General features: G+C 39.7%; 1 protein-coding gene across 1 annotated transcript in view; it reads right to left on the reverse strand.

The window, feature by feature from the left end:
- stxbp5a (syntaxin binding protein 5a (tomosyn)) overlaps window positions 1-25992 on the reverse strand; it is a 139411-nt gene that overhangs the window by 55928 nt on the left and 57491 nt on the right. Inside the window, exons 5-7 of the mRNA XM_037685868.1 lie at window positions 18669-18803; window positions 1462-1525; window positions 718-801 (exon numbers count right to left, since the gene is read on the reverse strand). Of these exons, the coding sequence (XP_037541796.1) occupies window positions 718-801; window positions 1462-1525; window positions 18669-18803 (283 nt within the window). The remainder of the gene's footprint in view (window positions 1-717; window positions 802-1461; window positions 1526-18668; window positions 18804-25992) is intronic.

A 25992-nucleotide genomic window follows, 5' to 3' on the forward strand; every position in this document is an offset into this window, starting at 1 on the left:
AATAATTGAACACTATTTATCTGAGGAGCAGACTGCTTTGAATTTAACTCCATCACAGACTCTCATCTTGATCAAGCATGAAGGCAAACAGTGGAAAGGTCTTGTTTAAACTTTGACCTTGATTTGTGACCTTGACCTTGGAGCTGTCGAGATGAAAAGTGTACACTACTCTCCATCTAGTGATGCATATATGTATATGAAGTTTCTTTAAATTATCTTGAGCGGTTCATAAGTTATGGGCAGGGCAAGAGAAAGTTTACGGATGTACGGATGGAGACTGTAACCGCCATTGACAGATGTATAAACACATAAAAACTTGTAAAACAATAATAAGTTAAATAAAAATGACACAAACAAAATCAAATAAAAGTTAAATAAAATGGTGATTGCATGAACCTATAACATTTTGGAGCATGGAGCTGTTTGAGGACAGCAATCCTACGGACTAGCCATTAGCTCGTCAATGACATCAGAATTAAACTTTATTCCTCTGAACTGAGGTCAATCTGTCCTATTCCTTTAAACAACATCCCTTGCCAGCTGCTGTACAACCTTTTAAACTCTAAAGTTTGACACACAGGCACACTTGAACAGCTGTATAAAATGTAGCTCATGAATATATGATTTAATTTCCAGTTTCTGAAAGATACTGTGCAACATTTTAGAAGGCACAAGCATTACTGAAAGGAAATAAATAATACGGGGAGATTTGCCTACCTCATCATAAGTGTAGCGGTAGTCTGCCTTCTTTGATTTCAGATCCCACAGGACCACAATCCCCGACTCAAATCCAATTATAAGCTGCAAAGGAAGAGCAACAGGCATTCTGTGAGACGCGTGGGGGAGATGAGAGACAGGAGACAGAACAAATCCTATGATGGGCAGAAACTGAAGTAATACACTTAATATCCCACACAGCATGAGAGGAAGTCAGAGGAAAAGGTTTACAGTGGCTCAGGAGGAAACTGCTGCTTCTAGTTGAGGACATTAAATGAAAAAAGAGATGAACAAAACAATGAACTTTTCTTTTTTTTACCCTGACAAAATATTTATAGAACCAACTATCTTACTCAGTCTCAGTTCTTTGAAATTGAAATGTATGTTACATTTATAAAGAAAAAATAGAATTTATGTGTTGGGAGTTTAAAGTTGTTTTTCAGCCACTGCTGTATGTATGGAAAGAATGAGCTTGAAACAGTATTTAGAATAAACTAGCAATAAGATTAATGTTTATTTACACACGAACACAAATTCATAACTTTTAGGTAGATCTGCAAAAACTGCTGTTGGAACAGAGCGTGCTCAGTCCTGTTAATAAATATGAGTTAATGTGTCAGTGTCCTTTGATCTGAATCTGTTTCCGCAGTCTGAGAAGTATGTTGAGTTTTTTTTCTACCACCATCCCACTTGGTTAGGATTAATCAAAACCTTCAAAGTTTTTCATTAATTCATTATTTTTACCTTTCCTTCATCCATAGGGTTATCACTTATGTGTACAACTGGTCCAGGGTGAGCCTTGGAGGACCTTATGAGACAAAAAAAAAAAAGAAAATAATACAAAATGTTAGACCAATATGCAACAGTCAGACATGACAAAACAAAACACACAGTTTGAAGTTGACTAAAGTCACAAAAGAAAATTTTTTATACAGTATCCCCTCGTTTATCGCAGTGGAGCCGTACCCTGAAGCCCTGCAATAAGTGAAAAGCCGCGAAGTAGGATTAGTAGTACAAGTAGTAGTTTATTTTATTATTTATCTAGATGCATATGAAGGTGTTTTAAACCCTTTCCACACTGTTGCAATATTCTAAACAATGTTTCTAAACTCTAAACGCTCTAAAAGAGCACAGAACGTCATGATTTCAGCTCCCTGCCTCCTCTGCTCTTTGCCACCTGCAAGTGCTCTTGGCCACACCCACTTCTCCACTCTGCATGCTGAACATCTGATCAGCTGTTCAGCTGCAGCAGGAACTTTATCCTGCAGCAGTAAGTTGATCCTGCAGTGTGGGCTGCACAAAGCTGCAGGATGAAGCTTTTTCTGCAGCTCTGGGCTGCACGAATGTGCAGCAGGTGTTAAATCATTTAAAATAATTTATTTTAAATAAAAAATTACATGCCAATCGTGTGACTCATCCATCTGAATTAGCAATAAACAAACCACGAAGTAGTGAGGGACTACTGTACGTATTTTTTTGGAAGCAGACTGCGTTAGTGTTCTAATTTCAGTACAAACAAGTATAGAAAGGTGGTTTTATACTTTTAGGACACAAACAGTCAGATAAGCAGTAAAATCTAATTCACAGCCAAATTATATAAAAAAAATAAATAAATAAATACAGTTGACATATCGTTGGTACATCTAGAAAAGATGGTTAGCTAGCTGTTCAGTGTTGTTTACGCTGATTAGCCGTGTTTGCAGCAATTATCTGAAAGGTTGAAACATGTTGAGGTGGTGCTCTGTGGAAAGATTATGAACTATTAATCTTACCGGCAGTGGCTAGGACTTTACACGTTTCCTTGAAGACATCAAGTTCAAATCTCATTACACGTACAACCCAACAGCTAGCTGTGAACAGAGCTAAGACTAAACTGAATTAGTGTCATCTCAAAACAATTTAAATTCCTAAAAATTCATAGCGATTCAAGTGAAGACCGTTTTTATCAACTGTTACAATGCCGTCAATTTTGTATTACTTGATTATTTATAAAAAATGAACTTCAGTGGTTACTTTCTAGTACCACTTTTGTAAGCAGCAGCTAGCCATAGCTTTTCCAGTGCAGCCTAATGCATTTCTGGAAAGAATATCATAATATTTCTGTCAGAATAACAGACTAATGTGAATGCCATGGCAGTGTAAAAGCTTATAAAGCACTGTTCATAAGAATACTTGATATTTTGCGATGGAAGTGGTTTTAAGTCAACAGCAATCCACTGTAGCGTTGGCCAAAATCAAAGCACCCATTAGATTGTCAATGTGGTCAGAATAATATTCTATTTCATCTAAACCAGTGTCATTCATAGTGATATTTACAACAAAAACCATATTAAATGTTCTTAATCTTTCCACAGAACCCAACTTCCAAAGATCTGAACCATCCATTTAAATGCTTACGCATGCCAGCCTGGTGAAAGACGTTTAGTAAGATAACCCAGATAAGAATATTCTGAAAATACAACAGAACAACTATTGTAAAGCAGAGGCAAGTAGAGTTAAACTTGTGGATAAAATCTGCTGGGAAAAGATACATTTGCAAATCAGTCCAAGGTACTAAAGATGAAAGATGTAGGTTCACGAAAGGTTGTGATGAATGTCAGCTCCAAGCTTCTGTGCGTATGTGAATACATGTGTTTATTTGCATATCAATAAAGCACAAACTGCTGGTCTCCTCCCTTCTTTCTCCTTCCTGTCTGTATCTTACCCTCTAGACGGTCTTGCGTCAAACCTTTTGTTGTGTGTGCCACATGGTAGCAGAATATTCCTAACATGCCCTTTAACAGATGAGATGGGAAGGTCACAGTTGAAATCCACCAATTGTTGCTTCTGTTGCTAAAACACAGTTCCAAAACCATGCAGCCAGGACAGTACCGTAGATGCCAGACAAGGAGAACGAAAAAATACGCAATGCACAATTTGCTCTTACCCATGTTTCATCAGTGCCTACACAGTGGCTTTGCTCATTGTACAGCCTGGAAGTGAAGGTCAGTTTATGCTGATATTGACATAAAACTATAAAAAGGTGTGCATATTTTACAGAGAACACATTTTTAGAAAGAAACAGTTTTTCTCCCTTTTCAATAAAGCTCTGCGTATTTGCATAAATCTATAAATATAATCAAAAGGGAAAAGAAGGAAAGAGTGTTCAACAGTGTGTGTCTATGTGTTTGTGTGTTTGTATTAGGCAGTAACGGTGGGCAGGCAGTCAGTCAGTTGTCTCTATATTTAGCCTGTTAGTGCTGGAGCCTTATTACCTAAGCTCTGCTGCAGCCAGATCTGTTGATTTATCTAATCCCCCTTCACTGCCCGACTGCGAGCTAAAAGCGATCCACACTCACATCCACAAACACACATCTGCATGTCAGCGTAATTAAGAAACATCTAAACACCTTTCTCATTTGTAACCTAAACCCTCAGAACCATGAGGAATAGTTCCTCTCATGATGTATTTATAAGTCATGTAAAACCCTTCTTTGGGATAGGATTTTAAAGTATGTGCAATAATTTTTATTCATTTATTATTTAATTGAAAAATAATTGTATATACAATAATTCAACAGAAAAGATGAATCAAACCATGAATGAAAGGGACCTACCCCTTATAATCTAGCTGTTTCTTTTTATTTTCGCTACTTTTTTCCTTTTGACTGTCCTTTTGGTTGCCATTTTATTTTAATTTGTAAAAATAATAATAATAATAATAATAATAATAATAATAATAATATGTATGCCTCTTTTATGATTGTCTATTGTTGGCGTTGTTATCCACTGTTGCCATCACTCTTTGTTAAAGAAATCAGGTCTCTCTTGTAAACGAGTCCCCGAGGCTCAATGGGATTAACCTGTCTGAATAAATGTGGAATGAATGAATATCATCATTAATACCACACTTTTCAGACACCAGCTTGAACAAATTGCAATTTTTAAAAAATAAATATAGAAAAACAAAACAAAACATTTCATTAAATCTTCACATTTCCTTGTGAATTTTTTTGAAAAATAAAAAAAGCTTACTGTACACAACTTTCTCATGAATACTTTGGTTCATAAAGTCCCCAAATACACATTTTGGTTTGGAGTTAAACTGATCACCATAGCAACAGAGGCAGGATGGGCAGAGTGCACGCAGGCTCCCCAAAACCATCTGCCACGAACACCAACAGACCCACACATCCTGCAGTGACACGCCTTACAGTTTGCAACTGCATGTGTCCGTGCATGCTGTTATTCTCATAGTGTCTTTCACATTCAGCACACTCAAGTCTTTCAGCTACTGATTCAAGGTTCTTCATTTCCCACACGGGCACACGCTGTCTTCAAAAGGCAACTTCTGGAGTCAACCCAAATGTCCCATGGCAAATTTAACCTTGGTACCTTTGGTTCAGCCACTCGTCTTTTGTAAACTTGTGCTACACCGATTTCATCTCTGAGTGTCCACCTTTACATGGCCATGATTTCAGTGCATTAAACCCAATGAACTGTTACCTTTATGCATGTGAACGCACATTAGGAAGACTGTTTTTATATTATGTTATGTTTTTATGACCAGTGCACCACTGAAAGACCCGGTCTACTCACCTCTCTAAAGAACAGACATCTCTTAGTATGGACATAAATTATGCGGTCACCCCAAAAACATCAGTGTCGTGTGTGAATACAGGGTTTGCTCAAGCTATGCGTATGTAAAAGGGCAAGAGCTTATACTTACTGAGTCAATATTTAAATTAACATTAGTCTAATAAAGTGTACATTAAGTCTAATTCATGTTAACAAGTAAAATCCAAAATGTCTGATTTTCAAAATTGTCAATAGGCAGATGTTATTTTTTATATGCAACAAATTGTCTTACTCATTTTCTTACTTTATGTCATTTTTACAGATGTCAAAAGAAGTTTATGGTAGTATGTCGTGAGACTACATCACCAAGGATGTTCTTGGAGAAGGTCGTAACGTGGGCAAGGTTGTCCCAGAGGTAACCATCAGTGACAATGAAAATACTGTGTTAGAAAAGCATAATGGACATTTTAAGAAGGACTCATAGTTCACCAGTAAAAACTTATGTTACATTATTGCTGTTCTTTCGCAGTTTGTATGTAAGAATTGTATTTTGACAAAAGTATTTCAAAAAGATAAAACATTAACACATGCTCAACTTTGTAACAAGTGTTAAAACAGGTTTAAAAGTAGCTGTTTAATAAGATTATTGGGGGTGGACAGAGGTCAAACATTTTCAGCCATTATAACACTTATATAAGGGCAGCACGGTGGTGCAGTTGGTAGAGCTGCTGCCTCTCATCGAGCAGGTTGCCCCAGTACAAACCCTGGTCCGGGGCCCTTTCTGGATGGAGTTTGGATGTTCTCTCCGTGCATGCATGGGTTTTCTCCGGGTACTCTGGTTTCCTCCCACAGACCAAAAACATGCTCCACCCAGAAAGGCCCCCGGTCCGGGATTTGAACCGGCTACTGTCTTGCTGAGAGGCAGCAGCTCTACCAGTTGTGACTGTGCTGCTCTGTTAGCAAAATATCAGTAAGATAAACCAAGAGCCATTTTTGTGTTTGATAAGGTAGATTAGCTGTGGCAACCATCTTGAATTTGGCTGTCTCCAGAAGTCAGTCAGTTGTAGATGCACATCAAATTATTACTTAGCGAGAGTTTATCTCAAATCTGTCCAGTGGTTCATGAGATATTTTGCTAACAAACAAATATTACCATAGTCAAGGTCAGCTTCTTATTATTGTATTTCTTTGTCCAGGGTTCAAGAAGTCGTTTTCCTTGTGTGTGTCCATCAAGTGGCTGTCAGCAGAGAAGACCAGCCCTGCTGAGTCTCGGTGTCTGCAGAAAGCTCCAAAGAGTCTGCCGCCCTCGGCACAGCCTCCACACCTGGCTTGTTCCTCTAAAGCCCCCTTCCATCCTGTCTCCTTCCTCCTCCCAGGGAGGTTTGCTGTTTGCAGGATCTCCAGTGATGCTCCTCCGTCAGCTGTGTGAGGGCTCTGGGCTGGACCAGCCTGTCTATGAAATGTTTTGCAGCAACGCCGGACCGGATGGGTTCCTGCAGGTCACCTACAAAGTACGCATCCCCGGGATGAGTGCAACCTTCCAGGGGATGGACACAATCCTACCAGGACCCAATCCCAGCACTACCCTGGAGGAGGCTGAGAAGGCTGTGGCCCAGCAAGTCCTGCTGAGGGTGTTCAAAAAGCAGCCGACTGTCTGAACCAAGGACCCAGTTCTGCTGCTCCTGCCCTCTTTCCTTTTGTTATTCTAAAAAAAAAGGTTTTAATTGTTTGTCTTTTATGTGTCTAGTTCGTTTTGAATGTTTTTTTTTTTCTAAACAGTGTTTGAAGTTTCTCATTTTCATTAAAATGAGATTTGAAAACATTGGAGTGCTGCTTTGGCTTTTAATAAACCCACACGGGGCGGCTGTGGCTCAGCAGTTAGAGTAGCAGACGTGGGCAATACCTGTATATGGTCAGACGGCCAAAAGTGACCCATGGACACTTTCAATCCGGCCCCCAAATTTTAATGAAAAATATATTTTTTTAAATTATTGATGAAAACCAGCATTTTATCAATGACATTTTAAATGATCTCCAACTACTTGCCCATATTGATCTTAACGTTATTTCTCTATTTTACCAAATGTTGTTGATTGTGATATGAAAATGCCTAATTGAAAAAAAAAAGATTATTATGTTTTTCACCTAAGGGCATGGCCATTATTTTACTGGCACAATGTATTCTGGGGTGATGACATACATCACTTTTAGTGGAAACAAACACAAGGAGTCATGGATAAAATGATCTGTGACTATAAAGTTACAGTGGTGCTTGAAAGTTTGTGAACCCTTTAGAATTTTCTATATTTCTACATAAACATGAGCTAAAACATCATCAGATTTTCACACAAATCCTAAAAGTAAATAAAGTGAACCCAGTTAAACATATGGGAAAAAAAATGTATATCCTTGGTCATTTATTTATTGAGAAAAAAGATTAAATAACTCATGACAAGAGGTGAGTGTTGGAACAAAGACGGACTAATAAATTGAGAGCTTTACCTTTTGACTCAACTCTTTCTTCATAATAACCAAGCCAAGTAATGCACTCCGTTACTGAGGATGAAGCCCCAATTTGTCGATTTATCTCCCGCTCCATCCTACCATCACTCCTGAACAAGACGCCCAGATACTTAAGCTCCTCCATCTGAGGCAAATACACCCTCCAACCTGGAGAGGGCATTATACTCGTTTCTGGTTGAGAACCTGGGCCTCAGCTGACTGATGTCTCAGCCGCTTCACATTCAGCTGCAAATTGCCACAGTGCACGCTAATAGTTATGGTTCAAAGACACCAGCAGAACTACATCATCTACATTAAGCAGAGACGAGACCCTGAGGTTCCCAAACCAGACAACCTCATCTCTATAACTGTGCCTTGGATCCTGTCCATGAACACCACAAACAAGATCAGAGGCAATGGACAACACTGGTAGCCCAACCTGCACAGAGAACTAGCTTGATTTTGTGCCAAAAATGCAGACACAGTTCTTGCTTTGGCTATACAGGGACTGGACAGCCATTAAGAGCAACCTATAGCACTCCCCACATAATGTCTCAGTTACCACAGTCATAAGCCTTCTTCAAGTTCACAAAACGTAAACTGGAAAGTCGAACTCTAACGACCCCCTTAGCAACTCCGCACGGGTGACGATCTGGTCCATTGTTCCACAACTGTTCCTCCTGAATCAGAGGTGTGTAATCCTATGATCGTTTAAACAGATTCTCCAGTCCCCCCCCCCGCCCCCTTTTTTAAATGGGAACCACCACATTTGATGATTAAGAGTTTGTTGCTCATACAAAGTGATAAAACAGAAAATTAGCGTGTACCAAATATTTACATTTTGTAATATTTTGGGTTTAATCTATCTAATAAATTATAACTGCAATGCATATAGGGAATCTTAAAAAATACAGTTCAACAACATGCAGTACAAATATATTAATTCTGTTTCAAATTTTTAAATGTTGTACACAAGGAGTGAGGACACTGGAAGACTATAAATCTTCTAGAGCGTATTATATCAACAACTCAGTGCCAGACAAATGCACATAAACACAGTGTGCAAGAAATAGAAGCATTAAAAAAATCCAAGTATTTACAATGGCTTCAGGCCCATGAGTGGAAAAATGGAATAAAATAAAAGTGAAACAGAACAAGTGATGCCCGAAGTCAACATGCTCATGTGTCATAGCAAGCTGTGAACGTTTGGCACTCAAATCTCACTTCTTCTCAGCTCCCAGTGAGTATTTAGCTGTCAACTTTAACAACAGATACAAAAAGGCACTCTTGAACATAATTTTGCTTATAGTGGAAAGTGCATGTATACAGAAAAGATGTGCACCAACATAGACTTACACAAGGGCTAATTGTCATGTTTATGGGACTCAGTAAACTCTGGTGCCATAGTTGGTGAGTATGTGTTTTTGTTCTAGTTGGGTGTATTTTCCAACACAGTGGCTTGGGAACATAGGCATGAGTCATACAAGTACACAGAGCGCTGGGCTCGGGTCAGGCCTGGGGCTACTGGCAAAGCAACTGCTGAACATCTCCAAATAGAAGGGCCCAGGGGATGATGACCCCAGAACGCACAACATCCCAGACTTATTAACAGTCTAAATATATATATATATATATATATATATATATATATACAGTAGCATACTAAACAGGGAGTAGGACAAAATATTGTATTCTAAATACTTTGTACAATAACTGGAAAGAAATGATTCTTATAGGTTCTCAATGGTCTGACTCGTTAACTAGCGCTTAAATAATATTTCCTGCTGTACCTACAGTATAGATCATGTACTGTTTGTGTCTGATGACATCACAAGCAGACAACAAGAGAGGTAAAGAAGCTTTTCTATCAGGATGCCAACCTTCCTAACCCCACAGCTGGCACTCAGACACAAGGAGGAAGACAAGAGAATCGCCTTGGACCTCTCTGATCTGCTTCAAAGAAAAACCGCGGACGTTTGCCGGGAAACAAATATGCAAATCGAGCTCTGCTAGAACAAATCAAAGGAATTATTTGTGGCATTACAACCATCTTATATAAAAAGCTAAACCTTTTGTAAGACAAAAAAAATCTAAATTTTCTTAAACCAGTTGTGCAGAGCAACATTTTGGGCAGAAGCAGAGCTGTAAGGGTTTATAAAAGAGGACGTAAGATGATGTGTGTTGATAAGCACAATGCATCGTTGATGAGGTCAGGAAATTACCAGTAGACTAAAGTGATATTAGGAGATTTGAAGATGTCTGGTTATCAAATAAAATATTAGTACAGAACATAGAGCCATTTGTAATCTGGGACAAGCAGGTCAATATGATCTGAAAGTATTTTTGAAAGCATATTCTACAAAATGAATATATATATATATATATATATAATTATTTATTTTTTTTTTTATTCAGGAAGGAAACAGAAATATTGTGTAACTTACAACCTATGCTACAAAGTTCTGAATATTTCTAGACACAAAATAGTGTACCTTTTATGTCTACATTGGCAACAGATAATGAAAATCTGAAGAAAAAAAAAGTTATGTTAAGGTGGCATCTCAGCAGATTTGGACAAGTTCTTCATTAATTACTTTAATCATCAGTGTGACTTTTAGACTGGAGCATTTAGACCAGGCCTGACACAGGCCTCTGGTATTTTCAGTCAGAGGAGAGCTCCCATGCCAACGTCAAAACACAGCGGTCAGGAGGACTGTGAACATACATTGGGGAAACAAAACAGTTACTGGCAAAAAAAGGATGGTCCAGCACAGAAGAGCAACATAATCAGGCCAGGATTCTGTGACTTGCTCTCATCTGTAGGCCAGCAGTCACTCTTTCAGGGATGAAGATGTGCACATCCTTGATAGAGAGGAATGTTGGTTTGAGAGAGAACAAAAGGAAGCCATCTTTGTGAAGAGAACTCATCCCGTAAAGGGATACATCGCCGAACCCAGTTACCAACTTCAGTTTTGAATCCTGCTGAGTAAGTTGGTGCTTTGTGAGAAGTATCTTGGTTTGTACCAAAGAGACCATCTTATCACAAGCAGAACTGGTTTGTACCACTTTGAAGTAAGTTTTTGGGGGAAGAATCAGTTTTGTTGTGTGTTTCCTTGACTGATGAAGCCTTCCGGACCGAAGGCGAAACATTTCAGCACAAAAAAAAAAGAAACTGTCCAGATGACCTGACTGAAAAATGTTGGATTGTATGCCTGGATTATTGAGCATGGACTTTGTTGTTATCTTTATCACAGTTAGGAGTGGTGAACACGTCAAGGTGAGCTGTTCCTGCTGACACTCGGTTTTAAGTAACTAAGCGGTTGCAGGTGTACCTCAAGCAATTGCGTCAAGGTGAGCTAGCACTCCTTTGATGTGGTATTAGCTTGACAGTTTTAAGGTTTGTTTCCAGTTAACATGTTACGAAAAGTTGCTTTAGCCTAAACTGTCAGCTCGGTTTTAACCTGCTGCGAGTGCTAGCATTGGACAACTAATGTGTCACAACAAGCTAAATCCACCTCTCACCATGACTATGGAACCTACACCCACCAAAGTGTCAGAACCTAATGCCAAGGAGGTTGTGTCCCACCCGTGCCCCTCATGATGCAGAGCCTCCATCTTGGGTAAGGACCTTCACCCAATGTGCATAGCATGCGTTGGTGCCAAACAAGTGCAAGCATCGCTGGCAAACCCACTGGCATGTCCACACTGCTCCTCCATGCCAGACAAAATCCTAGAAAGGAGGATGAGAGTGGCAGTTACAAACAGCCAGAACCTGTGCCTGTCTATAACCATGGTAACAGGTGAAAGCCATCAGCTGCAAGCCACCACAAGCTGGGCGGACATGATGGAAGAGTTGTCTACAGTTATGTCACTGCTTTACAAAGGGCTGGTGGACAGCAAGGAATTCGAAACAGGTCAGAAGGAGATGGATACTGAGGCTAACTCCGACCTCAACATGGATGACATGGAGGAGGAGGAGGATGACTCCACTTTACACGCTCCACAATCGAGGCCATCCAGTGGTGCTGGGGCAGCATCTCCAGTGGATAGTGACCTGTATGATGTCTGCAGATAGGCAGCTTCAAAATTGAGCATCCCCTGACCTGCAACTAAGGATGCAGAGTGGACAGTAAGAGATCTGTAATTTGGTAAGACGCTCCCACCAGCTTCTACATCAGTCAAACAACTATTACCACCTGCCACAGCTTGTATGAGGAAGCTGGGCTTCTTCAGTATAAGCTAGGCTTAGACTGCTGGAGGACAAACTGACCAAATTTCCTCACTCTGCTGCTATCTTTACTTGCTCTACTCTACCTATTTTAATTTGTAATTATTTCTATCTTTAACATGTTTTTTCTTTGTCTTACTTCCAATAGAAAGTACACCTGGACCTGTCATTCAGTGTTTGTTTACCCTTCCTGTCCTCTCAAAACCCTGCTGGTAGAAGTAGATGGCCGCTCATCCTGAGGCTGGCTCTGCTGGAGGTTTCTTTCTGTTAAAAGGGAGTTTTTCCTTTTCACTATTGCCATTATTGTGCTTGCTCTGGATGGAAGATTGTGACAAAGTAAAGATTCAATGTACTACTGGCTTCTTTAGATGGATAACTTTTACTAATTGACTTTTTTAATGTATGTGAATGTTTTTGTACAGTGACTTGAGGCAACTTCTGTTGCAAAATGGCACTGTATAAATACACTGAATTGAACTGAATTGATAAAGTGAGGTGTTTCACCAACTCTTCCCATCTTGTATGAACAGAGAAAGAAACTGTCCTAGAATGAGTAGGAGATGGTTGGTAGACCGTGGTATACCTATAATGATGGGGGCAGAGCCTTAAGCATGGCTCAACTGGTCTATCTTAGACAGATGTGATGCCATTGGAACTTCCATAGTTTGTCTGGAATGTTTTTTGATAGTGAAACACCTCAGTCTGTTATCAAAGAACCAGAGTTATGTTAAATAACATAATGATTCAGATAATCCCCCCCTTTAATGCTGTTCACAAACTAGTTGCCATCAGTCACAGACCAGTGAGATATGCACACATCAATGGGACAAACAAGCAAAAGCATGCGTATTGTTTCTGACAAATGTAAATGTAACCTATATAAACCTGTATGCCAGACAAAATTCAAGTAAGAGCAATGCAAATCCACTTTAAGAAACATTTTGATGGAATTATTATTCATGCTTGCTCTACACTTGGCAGATGTCTCCATAAACTAAAGGTTAAATTTGAACTATTTCTGAAAATCCACACATGCAGTTTTGTAAAGGTATTTTTTTTTCTGCCCACACAGTGAGCTTTAGGAGGTCAAGAAGCACAGCTACAAAGTCACAAGGACAAAATAAAGGTGAACTATGGAGGTGAATGAAACAAAAGAAGAGAGTTCAGCCAAGAAAATTGAAAACTTAAGCTTGCCCTTTTGTCTAAAGTTACCACCGTATCTACCTCTCGATCTTTCGTATCTACTCTCTATCTCATCATTATCTTTCTTTAGTGTCTCCTTTTTTTCTTTAATTGGAAACCTTCATCTTTTTCTCTGTTATCACTTATCTCCACAACCACTTTCATCTATTCTGCCCCCTGTTACCTGCTGTTAACCCTCAATCACAACTCCAATCGTCTCTTCCATCACCCTGCCTCTCTGCATGTCTTTTTCCTCAGGCAACAACCTTGTCTCATCCATTACAGTCTTTACCCCTTCGTCATACTCTTTCTCCTCCCCTCTTCCTTTACTCCCCATCACTGATTCTTGCCTTTCCTTCCCTGCAGCTCTGTCGACAATAAGAGACGTCTGTGTCTACCATACACTGATCTCAGCAGACACCTGGTCCTCCCTCTCCCTCCTCTTCCTTTAACCACCCCCCACCACACACACACACAAATATACACAAATATACTCTGAGATACTATGAAGGGATGAGGGAAATGTGTGAAGCAAAATGCTCCGGTGAATAATTTAAGTCTCTACAGCAGGAAGCCAAAATGGAGCCTGTCAAGCTGACAGATCCTTTCAAACAGAAAAGAGATGGGGTGCTCACTACCTGGAATCTGATACTGACTTATAAATGACTTCATGTGTCATCACATTTAGCAATGAATAAAATATAAAGGAAAATACAATAAAACAATCAGATAAAAGCTTGCAGAGAATACATTATTGTCATAAAAACTAAGATCTTGACTGAATAAAGGAAGTATTTAGCTGGAATTAACACTATCGGTATAATGTAAAAACAAAAGTAGCTCATTTCACAGTCAAGATGCAACTACCTGAAAAATGTATCTCCTCTGGTTTAAAATCAGGACTGAAGAACTACAAAGTACTAATAATCTCTGGCTAGATGACCTCAGGATCCAAACTCATGTTTAAAACTTTAACGAGTCAGTATTATTTGATATAAATTTACCTTTGTCCTCAGTAGAATTATATACAATTAACTGTCCAAAGTTTCTGAAGTTAACACCAAGGTTTTAAAATGGAAAGATAAAGGTAATTATCAAAGAGACATTTAAACAGGACTTGTGTGTCCAGTTGCTTGTTCCAGCATGTTGTACCACCTGAAGATGATCAAGGGCTATTAACTAGAGCAAAAATCACATTTAGACAATCTAAACAGGAAAGTAAAACGTAGAAAAATGTTTCAAATGAGGCTTTAAAACCAGTCTTTTAAATTTTGAAGTATTTCTCGAATGGAAGAAACAGAATAAGAACAGTTGACTGTCAAGAGGCATTAGCTCCTTTCACAAACCACTTCTTAACAGGCCTGAGACACATTCTGGTTGTCTTGGCGTGATTTCAGAATGGACCAAGAATGCATAGAGGGTTGAAGTCAGTCACATTTTCATGCCACTAGTAATGGTTATTATGAATGGGTAAACCGCATTTGTGACTTGTCGATGTGATCTAGTAATGACTGATAATCTCTGTGATCATCCGGCCATGAAATTTAGTTTAGGAGATGTATGTAGTGAACTAAGCCTCAGGTCAAATCTGGCCCTGAGGGCCTTCCTGAGATAAGAACTGTTACTTCATTGATTTGAGTCCAGAAACACAAAATTAAGTTCATCCAGAGACTTTCTAAGTGTGTCCTGCACTGATCAATTGAAAGAACACTCTCTCTTTTATTATCATTACTATTTTACAAATGTCTTGATAATCAAAAGTGTGTTTAGTTCAAATCATTTTAAATGTTGAAGTGAACTACTCATTTTAAATCAACTGTGAAACAGTATAAATGATTTTTAATCCTCATTCAAAGTAGAAATCAAGTTAATGTTTGTTACAAGAGTAATTATGCATTTTGATTTTCTGTCTGAAATGAGCAGGTTGTAAGTCGGTCAAAAGTCAAGTTTCGGTCAACTACATGTTTACTGGAAAGAAATGTCATGTTTAACTTTTTCAGACAGATAGGAGGAGACTGACTCCAAAAAGTCTAATTTCTTCAAAACATCTTTCTGTCTGTTCTTAAACAACCTAATCTTTCTCCTTGACTTTTAATAACCTCTTACATCACTAAGACCACACCCTGTTGGTTCGTTTCGACCAATCAGGAAGTTCTCAGAGGAACCGGAAGTGACCTCTTTAAAAGGTTCAACACTTCCTAGTTCCACGCAAAATGCAGAATACAGAACGCAGAAGGCAGAATACTGAATGCAGAATGCAGAATGCAGTTCCAGGAGAACAAGGGAACTAAGCTGAACAACGTTCCAGGGAGGACCTCGAACGAGAAGTTCCTGAACGAGAGAAGTTCAGAGGAACAATGAAGAAGTCTGTTCTGGGATGATCTCATGACTCCTGAGGTTTCAGCTGTTCTTACGGAGACGCTGAAAAGAGTTGAAAGGAAACTCTACACCGACGCCAAAACTATCATCTGCAAAGGTAAAAGAGTCGATCTCAACCAAAGTGTACCGTGGGTTAAGCTGCGTCCAAAGGAGCGTGTTGTCGTTCTGGTCTACAGACCTACATCTTCATCCACTTTTCCCTCATCCATTTTCCTTTCCATTTAAACTCCTTCATTTCCCATCTTTAAAACTCTTCTATCTGCCAGTAATTAATCCAGATATTTTCAGAAATGTCTGTTGGTTTAAAAGCTGCAAGTGGAAACCATGGCCGTATGGTTTCCTAATTGTAAAGCTAATTAATTAAGCTATGTGTTATTGTAATCAATTTTGCCAAATTAATGTAAATGTTTGATGTTAAACTTTGATTCTGTTAATAAATGACCACATTCATTTTGATGGGTCAAAGAAAATTAACGTCTCACGTCACATTTAATTATTCAATGCACGATATTACTCAGTCCAGAAAAATGAAAGAATCCGTTCAATTTATGAATAATATCAACAGATATATGTTCATTACATGTACAACAATCATTTTATGTGTAGCAGTCCACATCATCACAGATGAACTAAACTCCATGCCTCCTTTTGTTGTGCGATGCTGGAGTAATTAATGAATCACAAGACATGGGCCGTTTGATCGTTTCTGATCAATCAGACGAAGCTTAACAAGAAACGCGTCTTCACAGCCAAATCTTAAAACTGTTTTGTGAAAGGAGATACTGAAAGGTTAAACACAAAACCTGTGTTTCTCAAACCTAACTAGACAGCTAAGCCTGGATGACATATTTGTGGACTTATACCATGATGTCAGGAGCAATGATTAGGTATTTTGTTTTTTTAGGGTTTATTAAATGGTACATCTAATATTGCAGGGAGCCGCGGTGGCTTGGTGGTCAGTGCCGTGGTTTTGTAATCCTGAGGTTGGGCGTTGGAGCCGAGGTTGCATCAGGAAGGGCATTCGGTGTAAAACAATTGCCAAATCTTTCATGCGAGTTCCTTCATTGTTCCTGAAGAAGGGAACAGCCGAAAGAAACTTACCAACTTTTTTAGATGTACATAATTTTCTTATTAATGTCTGACCAGTAAAGTAAGCTTATCAGTTTTTAAAACTTAAGAGTTCTTAGAAGATAGCTGCATATCATCTGCATAAACATGAAAAAGAAGCTAAATTTATTAATCATCTGTCCTAAAGGGAAATTGCTGAACAAGAACAAGACTGGACACAAAATAGAACCTTAAGGGACCCTGTATGACAGATAAGAAGTATCTGAGATGGTCTGGTTAAAAACAACAACAACAAAACTGTGGTTGCCAAATCCAACAAAGTTAAGTCAGGTCCTCTGGATGGTTTCTTTTTGTTGAAACGTTTCATCTTTCATCCAAAAGACGTCATCAGTCCAAGGAGCCACAACAACCTCAGTCATATAACACCTATATATATAATGGGTCAACCAGTTTGCCAGTTTGATGGTGATAAAATGGTTTCTGGAGTGCGCCCTCTCCCCTGCCGACTCGTCTGAGGCAGCCATGGCCAAAGTGGTTCATAACATCAAAGTTCATGCCCAATAATCCAGGTACAAAAAGCCAACAAAGTTAGGTCAGGTCCTCTGGATGGTTTCTTTGCGTTGAAACGTTTCGTCTTTCATCCAAAAGACTTTATCCGTCCAAGGAGCCACAACAAATTCAGTCTTATAAATAGCACCTATAGTGGGTCAACCAGTTTGATGGGGCTAAGATGAATTGTCAAGTCAAGTCAAGTCATCTTTATTTGTAGAGCACAATTTAAAACAGATAAACTGTTATCAAAGTGCTTAACAGAAATGTAGCAAAACATAGGCAGCAAAACAAAAACATCTTAAAATTACTGGAGCAATAACACACACTAATGATCACACTAAGGAAAAACAAGCAGTAAAAATAAACGTCAATCATAAAACAACAGAATTTAAAATGAGGTAACACAGAACAAAATAAACTAACTCACACAGTATTAAACGCCAGAGCAAACAGGTGCGTTTTAAGGAGGGATTTGAACATCAGGAGGGAGGAGGCCTGCCTGATGTTGAGGGGCAGGTTGTTCCACAGGTTGGGACCTCTGACTGAAAAAGCTCGATCCCCTCGGAGCTTCAGGCGTGATTTTGGAACGACCAAAAGAAGCTGGTCCGATGATCTCAGGGCCCGAGACGGAACATATGGTTCCAGGAGCTCGGAGAGGTAGAGGGGTGCGAGGCCATTTAGGCACTTATATGTCAGGAGGAGAATCTTGAAGTCGATTCTGGATCGCACAGGAAGCCAGTGAAGGGAGGACAGAACAGGTGTGATGTGCTCAGACCTACGTGTACCAGTTAAAAGCCGAGCAGCTGCATTTTGGACGAGCTGGAGACGTGAAATGGACGCCTGACTGACCCCAGCATAAAGTGAGTTACAATAGTCCAGGCGGGTTGTGATGAAGGCATGGACTAATGTTTCAAGGTTGGGTCTGGTGGTTGACAAACATTTCAGATTTTGGTCTGATCAAGACAAACATTACTAATAAACCATTTAAAAAGGAGCCTCTTTAAGCATTATGGTTTTCCTACCCAGTCATTGCTATGTATTTTACTTTGGTTCTAATAATTAAGCCTAAATACACTATTAAAAATTTAATTGATAGTACAGTTGATTCATGTAAATCTTCTCAAGTCCCCCACTTTGTGTTTCATGACTCATAGTGGGGTCCCATCCCCAATTTAGGGAACCACCAATAGAAAAACTAAAACTCTTGTCAGAAAGGTAAGATATGGGTCAATTTTAAAGCCGTACCTTAACTACCCACTAAATCATAAATTATATTAATTGTTAGCTCTGTTTCTTAGTTTGTCTGATTGTACCGGTGTTCAAGTTTAATTAAATTATAAATTTTGGATGTGAAATCCAGTTCTGTGACACAAAACTTGTATGTTAAACAGTCCAGCTGTGAGCATTGGAAAAAAAGAAAGGACACAGACAGACATTTAGAAGGAATCGTCAGAGAGTAAAAAAGGAGGTCATGGCCACTCACAGTTCAATGGCTTTGTTCCACATGATGACGTAGCCTGAGAGCATGAAGGACTCCACATTGACAATGTGGATATTTCCTCGTTCTGTGCCGATATATAGCCATTTACTCTGGAATGGCAGGTGGCAGAAAGTTATTCTGTGAAGAGAAACAAAGACGTTTTAGAAGAACAGAAAAAGAAGAGGAGAAAATGACAAAAAATAAATTGGAAACAGATTAGACAAAGATGGAAGAGTCTTGAAAATCACTTTGTGTCCTATTAAACTCGTTGACAGATTATGCAAAACGTAAAGGGGATTATTTACCACTTCAACAGGTCGGAGGAGTTGAGATTAAAGTGGCAAACTTAAGACGCTTTTAAGTCATTCTTTCCAGCCCTTCTCAACACCCACAAGACACATGAGGGCAAAGAGTCAGGCGTAATTCTCCTGTTTTCATTATCACTTGCCACCTCCTCCTTTCATCCATCCATCAGACTTAAGTTTAATGAGAGGTTATAAACCCATCCCTCCTTCACTGTGGCTATCCATTCATCTTCTCATCCCTTTTTCATCATTTTGCTCTTTCATCCATCCTCCCGTGGAATAATAATGTTCAACATTGGTATTCCATCATGCTAATATTTCAAGGTCATTCAGCTCCTCACTTTGATTCTGCAAGGCGGTTTGAGCCAGAGCCACAGGCATTAAGACAACGCATCAAACTTTCTGGCAGAGTGAATGTCCACCCGTGTGGGAAGAGAAAAACTTTCATTTATACATTGTTTGATTATTTCTCACTGTCTTGCTCACTTTCTGTCAGGCATTTTCAATAAGCAGGACCCAGTAGGTGATACTTTTGCAGCAATTGCAGAAGATTTGATGCTAATGGGCCATGGAGTGCATTGCCCTTTATGACAAAATTTATGGATAAGTGAGTTTGTTACTAATTAGTTTTCTCCTTGCAGACATAATTAGTTGTCTACACTCCACCCTCTCCTTACTACCAACACCAGTCTGTCACTTTGTTATGAGCTGTGAGGTACCAGAGTCCTGTTTTTAGTTGCGGTTGATAACTTCAGTTGTGGGGATTTAAGTAGCCTGAATCCCATCGAACTGAGCTAAAGTTAGGTTGTAGTGCTCATAATATGTGCACAGGAGCTAAACTTAACATAACTTAAAACTTAACTGAAAATGAGGATACCAGTTTTATCTATAAATAGCACAAAGAGTACAGAAATTAGTGTTTGATCAATGATTTCTTTGATGTAACAATTCTTCTCGGCAATTAATCTTATACTGTTCGAAAGCCTGTTTATTTCCCCTAAATAAAGCTGCATTTGTACCGGCAGTTTTTGCGCTGGGGGGTGAGGGTGGGGGGCACAGTTCGGTTTGGTAGTTCTTTGCGCTTGGTTCTGTTAACGGTGCGGGGCGCCCCGCTTGTATAATGGTAGGGGAAACACTGACGTATTTACACCATGAAATTAGCATATCATGATATAATTCATTTTCCCAGGCAAGTTTTTTTTTATTGGTATTAACTTGAACGATAAGATATGGCCCAGCCCTATTGCAAAACACATAAATAATGCAAATTCCAAAACACACAAAAAAGCAAAAGCAACAGAAAAAACTTTACAAAAGAAAACCTCTGCAATCACTGTAAATACTGTAGAAGAAAAAAACATAACCAACAAAACAAATGCAAAAGAAAAACACTGCAAATACCAAAACAACTGGAAGTAAGAAACGCTCACTCCGCAAAACAGAAATGCACCAGACCACAAGGGGGGACTCGACCACAAAGTCATATGAGGCCAGACCTCCTGTAAAGACATTAACAGGATGCCCAGAAAAAAGCTGGAGGAAAGAAAGAAGTACTTGCAGTTGTTAAGGGTTTTCTAGTGTTTTTTTTTTGTTGTTGTTGTTATTTACAGCATTTTTCCTTTGCATTGGTTTGCAGACGGGTTTCTCTGTTGCATAATTTTTTTTTATATTTGTTTGGGTGTTTGCTTTATTCATATGATTGCGACGTGTTTAGCCTTTTGCTGCGCATTTGCACCAGTCGGCCACTGTACTCTAGAGATGTAACTTGCATCTTAATAATCTGGCAATATAGTAAGTTTCTTTCATCTGCTCCCTTCTTCAGGGGTCACCACAGCGAGCGAACCCGCATGAAAGATTTGGCTATTTGTTTTAGGCCGGATGCCCTTGATGATGCAACCTGTGCTCAAACCCGCAACCTCAGGATTACAAGACGGCGGCACTGACCACCAAGCTACCATAGCCCCAAAATAACCTGGCATTATGTTGTGTCTAATTTAATGTGCATAAGTCAAGTCAAGTCAAGTCATATTTATTTATAGAGCACAATTTAAAACAGATAGACTGTTATCAAAGTGCTTAACACTAAGGGTAACACTGAGAAATAAAAAGCAGTAAGAATATACCTTAAAAAATTAAAACAACAGCATTAAAATGAAGACATGGAACAAGATATACTAAATCAACTCACACAGTATGAAACGCCAGAGAGAACAGATACGTTTTTAGCAGGGATTTGAACACAGGAAGGGAGGTGACATGCCTAATGTTGGGGGGTAGGTTGTTCCACAGTTTGGGACCCATGACTGAAAACGCCCGATCTCCTCGGAGCTTCAGTCGTGTTTTTGGAACAACCAAAAGCAGCTGATCGGATGATCTCAGAGCCCGAGAGGGAACATATGGTTCCAGTAGCTCAGAGAGGTAGATGGGTGCGAGGCCATTTAGGCACTTATAGGTCAGGAGGAGAATTTTGAAATCAATTCTAGTTCTCACAGGAAGCCAGTGTAGGGAGGACAGAACTGGTGTGATATGCTCATACCTCGGTGTACCGGTTAAGAGCCGAGCTGCAGCATTCTGGACGAGCTGTAGCCGTGAGATAGAGGCCTGGCTGACCCCAGCATACAGTGAATTACAATAGTCCAGGCGGGTTGTGATGAATGCATGGACTAGTGTCTCAAGGTCGGGTCTAGACAGCACTGGCTTGAGCTTAGCTACCTGCCGCAGTTGGAAGAAGCTTCTCTGCAGAACTGAACTGATCTGTTTGTCGAACTTAAAATCCGAGTCAAAAACCACTCCAAGGTTTTTAACAGAGTGCTTCAGATAACATAAGGGTTGTTGTGTGTGTGTGTGCTTGCACATTTCTATTGTTCAGAAATATTATTTTGTGAAAAACAAACTGTCTACTTGTTCCTCCAGTTGTGTGCCTATAAATGCATTTCTGTTTATAGAAAACAAAAGCTTCCCAGAGGGTGACTAAGGGTTCATGTTTTTTACATGCATGCTGTGTATGTAAATGTACGTTGCATAAGTTTGCAGTGCGTGGGCACGTGCACGTGCATGCACATACAAGATAGCTGATTAAGTATTCTGAGAGCCAGTTTGAGAGGGCAAACTGAAAGGCGGTGTCAGGAGCATAATTATACAAATTTGCTGGCAATTTGTTAGTGTGTGTGTCCATTTCACAGTGTGTGTCTGTGTGTGCAAATATGCACCAAACTGTTTGTGCATACACGCGTCTCCTGGTGAAATCTCCAGCTTCAAGTGGTCACGACGCACAAAGGCAGCTGCCAGCTTGCTGGCTAAGGGCCAAACACATTGCCTGAGAAATGACAGACGCCTGCCACGCAGAATGGCTCTGAGACTATCTGCACTGTGGGCCAGACGTACGAGAGCATGGTTCACTGCAAATTAATTGAGAGAGGGGATATTTTAGAAAATCGTCTTTTGTAGTGCATGGTTTTGTGTGATGTTCCTAGCCATAAGGATCATTCTTAGAAAAGCTATTCCAGCCTGATGTTAGGAATTGGGAATTTTAAATGCTTGACTCAAACGAGTGTCGATTCAGTGATGCTTTCCTTTATATTTTAAGCTTTTTTTTCCTGATCTACCCTTCAGTAATGACAGATAAGTGCTGCTTAATGAGAGTGACAATAATATGGCACAAACTGAATATGATTTCCTTGTCAATGATGCTGTGAAACAGTAATTTGACAAACTATTTCAAAGTTTGGGGAAGGATAAAATTTTCTTTTTGGCTTTTTCTAGAATGATGGCAAAGAAGTGTAGTCTCTTGGATCCTCCTATTGCAGCTTGTCCATCACCATGATGGCACAAATCAAATACAAGTCAATCAAAAAGGCCTATCATCTCTACAACAAACTTTGTGGTAGCTTTTACACCTTTAGTCACCGTTCAAAATTGTGCCTGCCAGAAATGGAAACAGAAGAGTCCAATTGCATTGTAAGGTTCAAGTGGAACTGAAGATGGGAAGGGCAAAAGTTGAGCAAAGAACCATAACAAAATAAACAGCCCTGAATTGACTGTATTCAAAACAAAGTCTACTCATATTGCATCGCAGAGTAGTATTTCATCATTCAGTATTCAAGTGAGAAGACCATGAGAGTTGTGCCAGGAAACTGAGAATTGTTGGATGTTGAGAGACGTTGTAGAGACTCTCTCGTAAATGTCATTTGTAATCTAGTTGCCAACAGTCACATTTAGTGAGATAGTACCTTTAGGTTTCTTTCAACCAAAGATAATGTTCCCACCATACTTTCTACAACCTAATATAACATGTCCAGGTCAGGGCAAAAATGGAAAACCGCCTTTAGTGTGACGATAATCATAGCAGTTCTGCAGCTTTGATACTCAGGCTAGTAGACTACACAAAAGACTTTATACATTCTTGCTGATTTTTAACAGCAGTGATGTTATTCAGTGTAAAAGGGGCCTTAACAGTTTTAATGATTTAATTATATCTCCCCTAATTGCAATAGACTTTTTAATCAGCTCATGGATAAAGAAAATTATGTCAAATTTTAGTCCATATCCAGCCATCACTATGCGAGAGTAGAGGGACACCCTAGACAGGTCGCAAGTTCATCTTCAACATGATCATTTGGTTAAATATGTTTTTACAGGTGCTAATTGTATTTTATATAATTTTCGATGTAACGAGTGTAGTGACCCAAAAGCAATGATTAATGTGTTCTATTACAGGTACTGAAATTTGGTGTGGATGTTAGCACTAGATTACGAAATACCTTAGCAGTAGACACTAAAAATCATTGAACCACTTGTAATATTTAGCTTGGATCCAGCTTTATCTCACCATAATTTACAAAGTCCTGCTGTACACTGACTAGACAATACCTCTGTTGAGATTATAATTCCATGGGTTGTAAAGTCTCTGCATCATATTTCTAGATTCTTTTAATTGATAGACTTGCCATTAAGAGCTACTTTTCACATTCAGTGAATGAATGTAACATTGAATGATTCCAACAACAAATAGACAGTGCAGCAGCTAAAATCTCATTTGAGAAACCATAAGAGACAGACAGTTGCAGTTTTCAGGAGTATAATCATGTCTTTGATGAACAGCTAGCATGCATTTAAAAGCATTGATGAGAAATCCAGTTCTACGAGATTGCAGGTGTTATTCTAAATGCCTTTTGTCTGAGCAATAAATTATCCATCCATCCATCCATCCTCTTTACTCACTTCTGAATTTCCGAGTCACGGAGGTCACTAGTGCCCATATGCAGCAATCACTGTGCGAGAGGTGGGGTACACCCTGGACATGTCTCCAGTCCATCACAGAGACACAGAGACAAACGAGACAAACAACTATTCACTCTCTCACTCACACCTAGGGACAATTTAGAGTTACCAATCAGCCTAACATGCACATTTTTGTTCAGTGGGAGGAAACTGGAGTACCTGGAGAAAACCAACATGCACGAGAAGAACATACAAACTCCACACAAAAAAGCCCCAGGCGTGAGGCGATCCTGCGACCTTCTTGCTGCATTAATCAGCTTTCACTTTTGTACGTATTCACTTCCTCTCCCCCACAATTACATCCCATTATATCACCCTGCTTTGACAATACAGCATCCACTTCTGTATTCTTGCGAGGCCAGGAGGTGATGAGCACATCCTACGCCAGAATGACTCGGCAGGATTTCTTTTGCGTTCCCTGCATTCCCACACTCCTTCCCACATACTGAATCACTGCTCTCTGGCTGAGGCCCAGTCTGTCTCTACTACTCCTCCTCCTCTCATCCTTTTTCTCCTCCTTCCCGGTGCCTGTGATCAGATTTGAACGGATGCTGATGCGTTCTGCAGCACTGCTTTCATAGAAAATCTCAAATTCTGGTTGGGGGAAGGGAGAGTAACAGGACAGTAAGGAGATGGAAAAAGCTTGCTCATAATATTGGAACTAGTTCAAGGATGAGAGGTGGTCTGTACAGATCTCATGTGAACCAAGATACCCAGAAATCCATACATAACCTATTCAACTTATAGCTGGTTTTGGCATTGTGGGTGCTAAAATGAAAAGAAGTGGGTTGTTGTTTTTTTCCCGGTCCCTTTAACATTATTTGCTACTTTGTTACATTTGAACATGAACCCTAACTGGCTGGGTTGGAAAAAGATGTTTGGGTTAAAAGTTTACCCTTCAATCACCTAAAGGTCATGTTAAAAGGATCACTTCTCTATTTTTCAACAAGCTTATTCTCCATATTTTTGTTGACCATAGTGGTGAATTCCATGTCAGTAACAGAATTACCCTAAACATTACCCTAAGGTCACAAGAGACCCTGAAGTATAGTATGTGTTTGACATGTTAGAAATAAAACAAGACGAACAGTATTTAAAATAAATTTCAAATGAGAAAAAAATCCAAGCCCATGGTCTTGAGCCAGAAAAGGGTAGAGTGCATTCTCTGGGTGGGGGAGGAGGTCCTGCCCCAAGTAGAGGAGTTTAAGTATCTTGGGGTCTTGTTCACGAATGAGGGAAAAATGGAGCAAGAGATCGATAGGCGGATAGGTGCGGCATCTGCAGTGAAGTGAGCGCTGTAGGGGTCTGTTTTGGTGAAGAGAGAGCTGAGTCAATAGGTGAAGCTCTCAATTTACCGATCCATCTACGTTCCTACCCTCATCTATGGTAATGAGCTTTGTGTTGTGACCAAAAGAACGAGATCATGGACACAAGCGGCGGAAATTAGTTTCCTCCACAGGGTGTCAGGGCTCTCCCTTAGAGATAGGGTGAGAAACTCGGTCATCTGCGAGGGACTCAGAGTAGAGCCGCTGCTTCTCCAGTCAAGTGGAGCCAGTTGAGGTGGCTTGGGCATCTGGTTAGGATGCCTCCTGGACTCCTTCCTGGTGAGGTGTCGACCAAGCTCAAAAACGTACCAATATATTGTTAGTGTAGGGCGTTATATATAACGCTATATATATACAATATACACACACACACACACACACACACACACACACACACACACACACACACTCACACAC

Source organism: Nematolebias whitei, chromosome 12, assembly GCF_014905685.2.
Source record: "Nematolebias whitei isolate Nwh7 chromosome 12, NemWhi1, whole genome shotgun sequence".
NCBI lineage: Eukaryota > Metazoa > Chordata > Actinopteri > Cyprinodontiformes > Rivulidae > Nematolebias > Nematolebias whitei.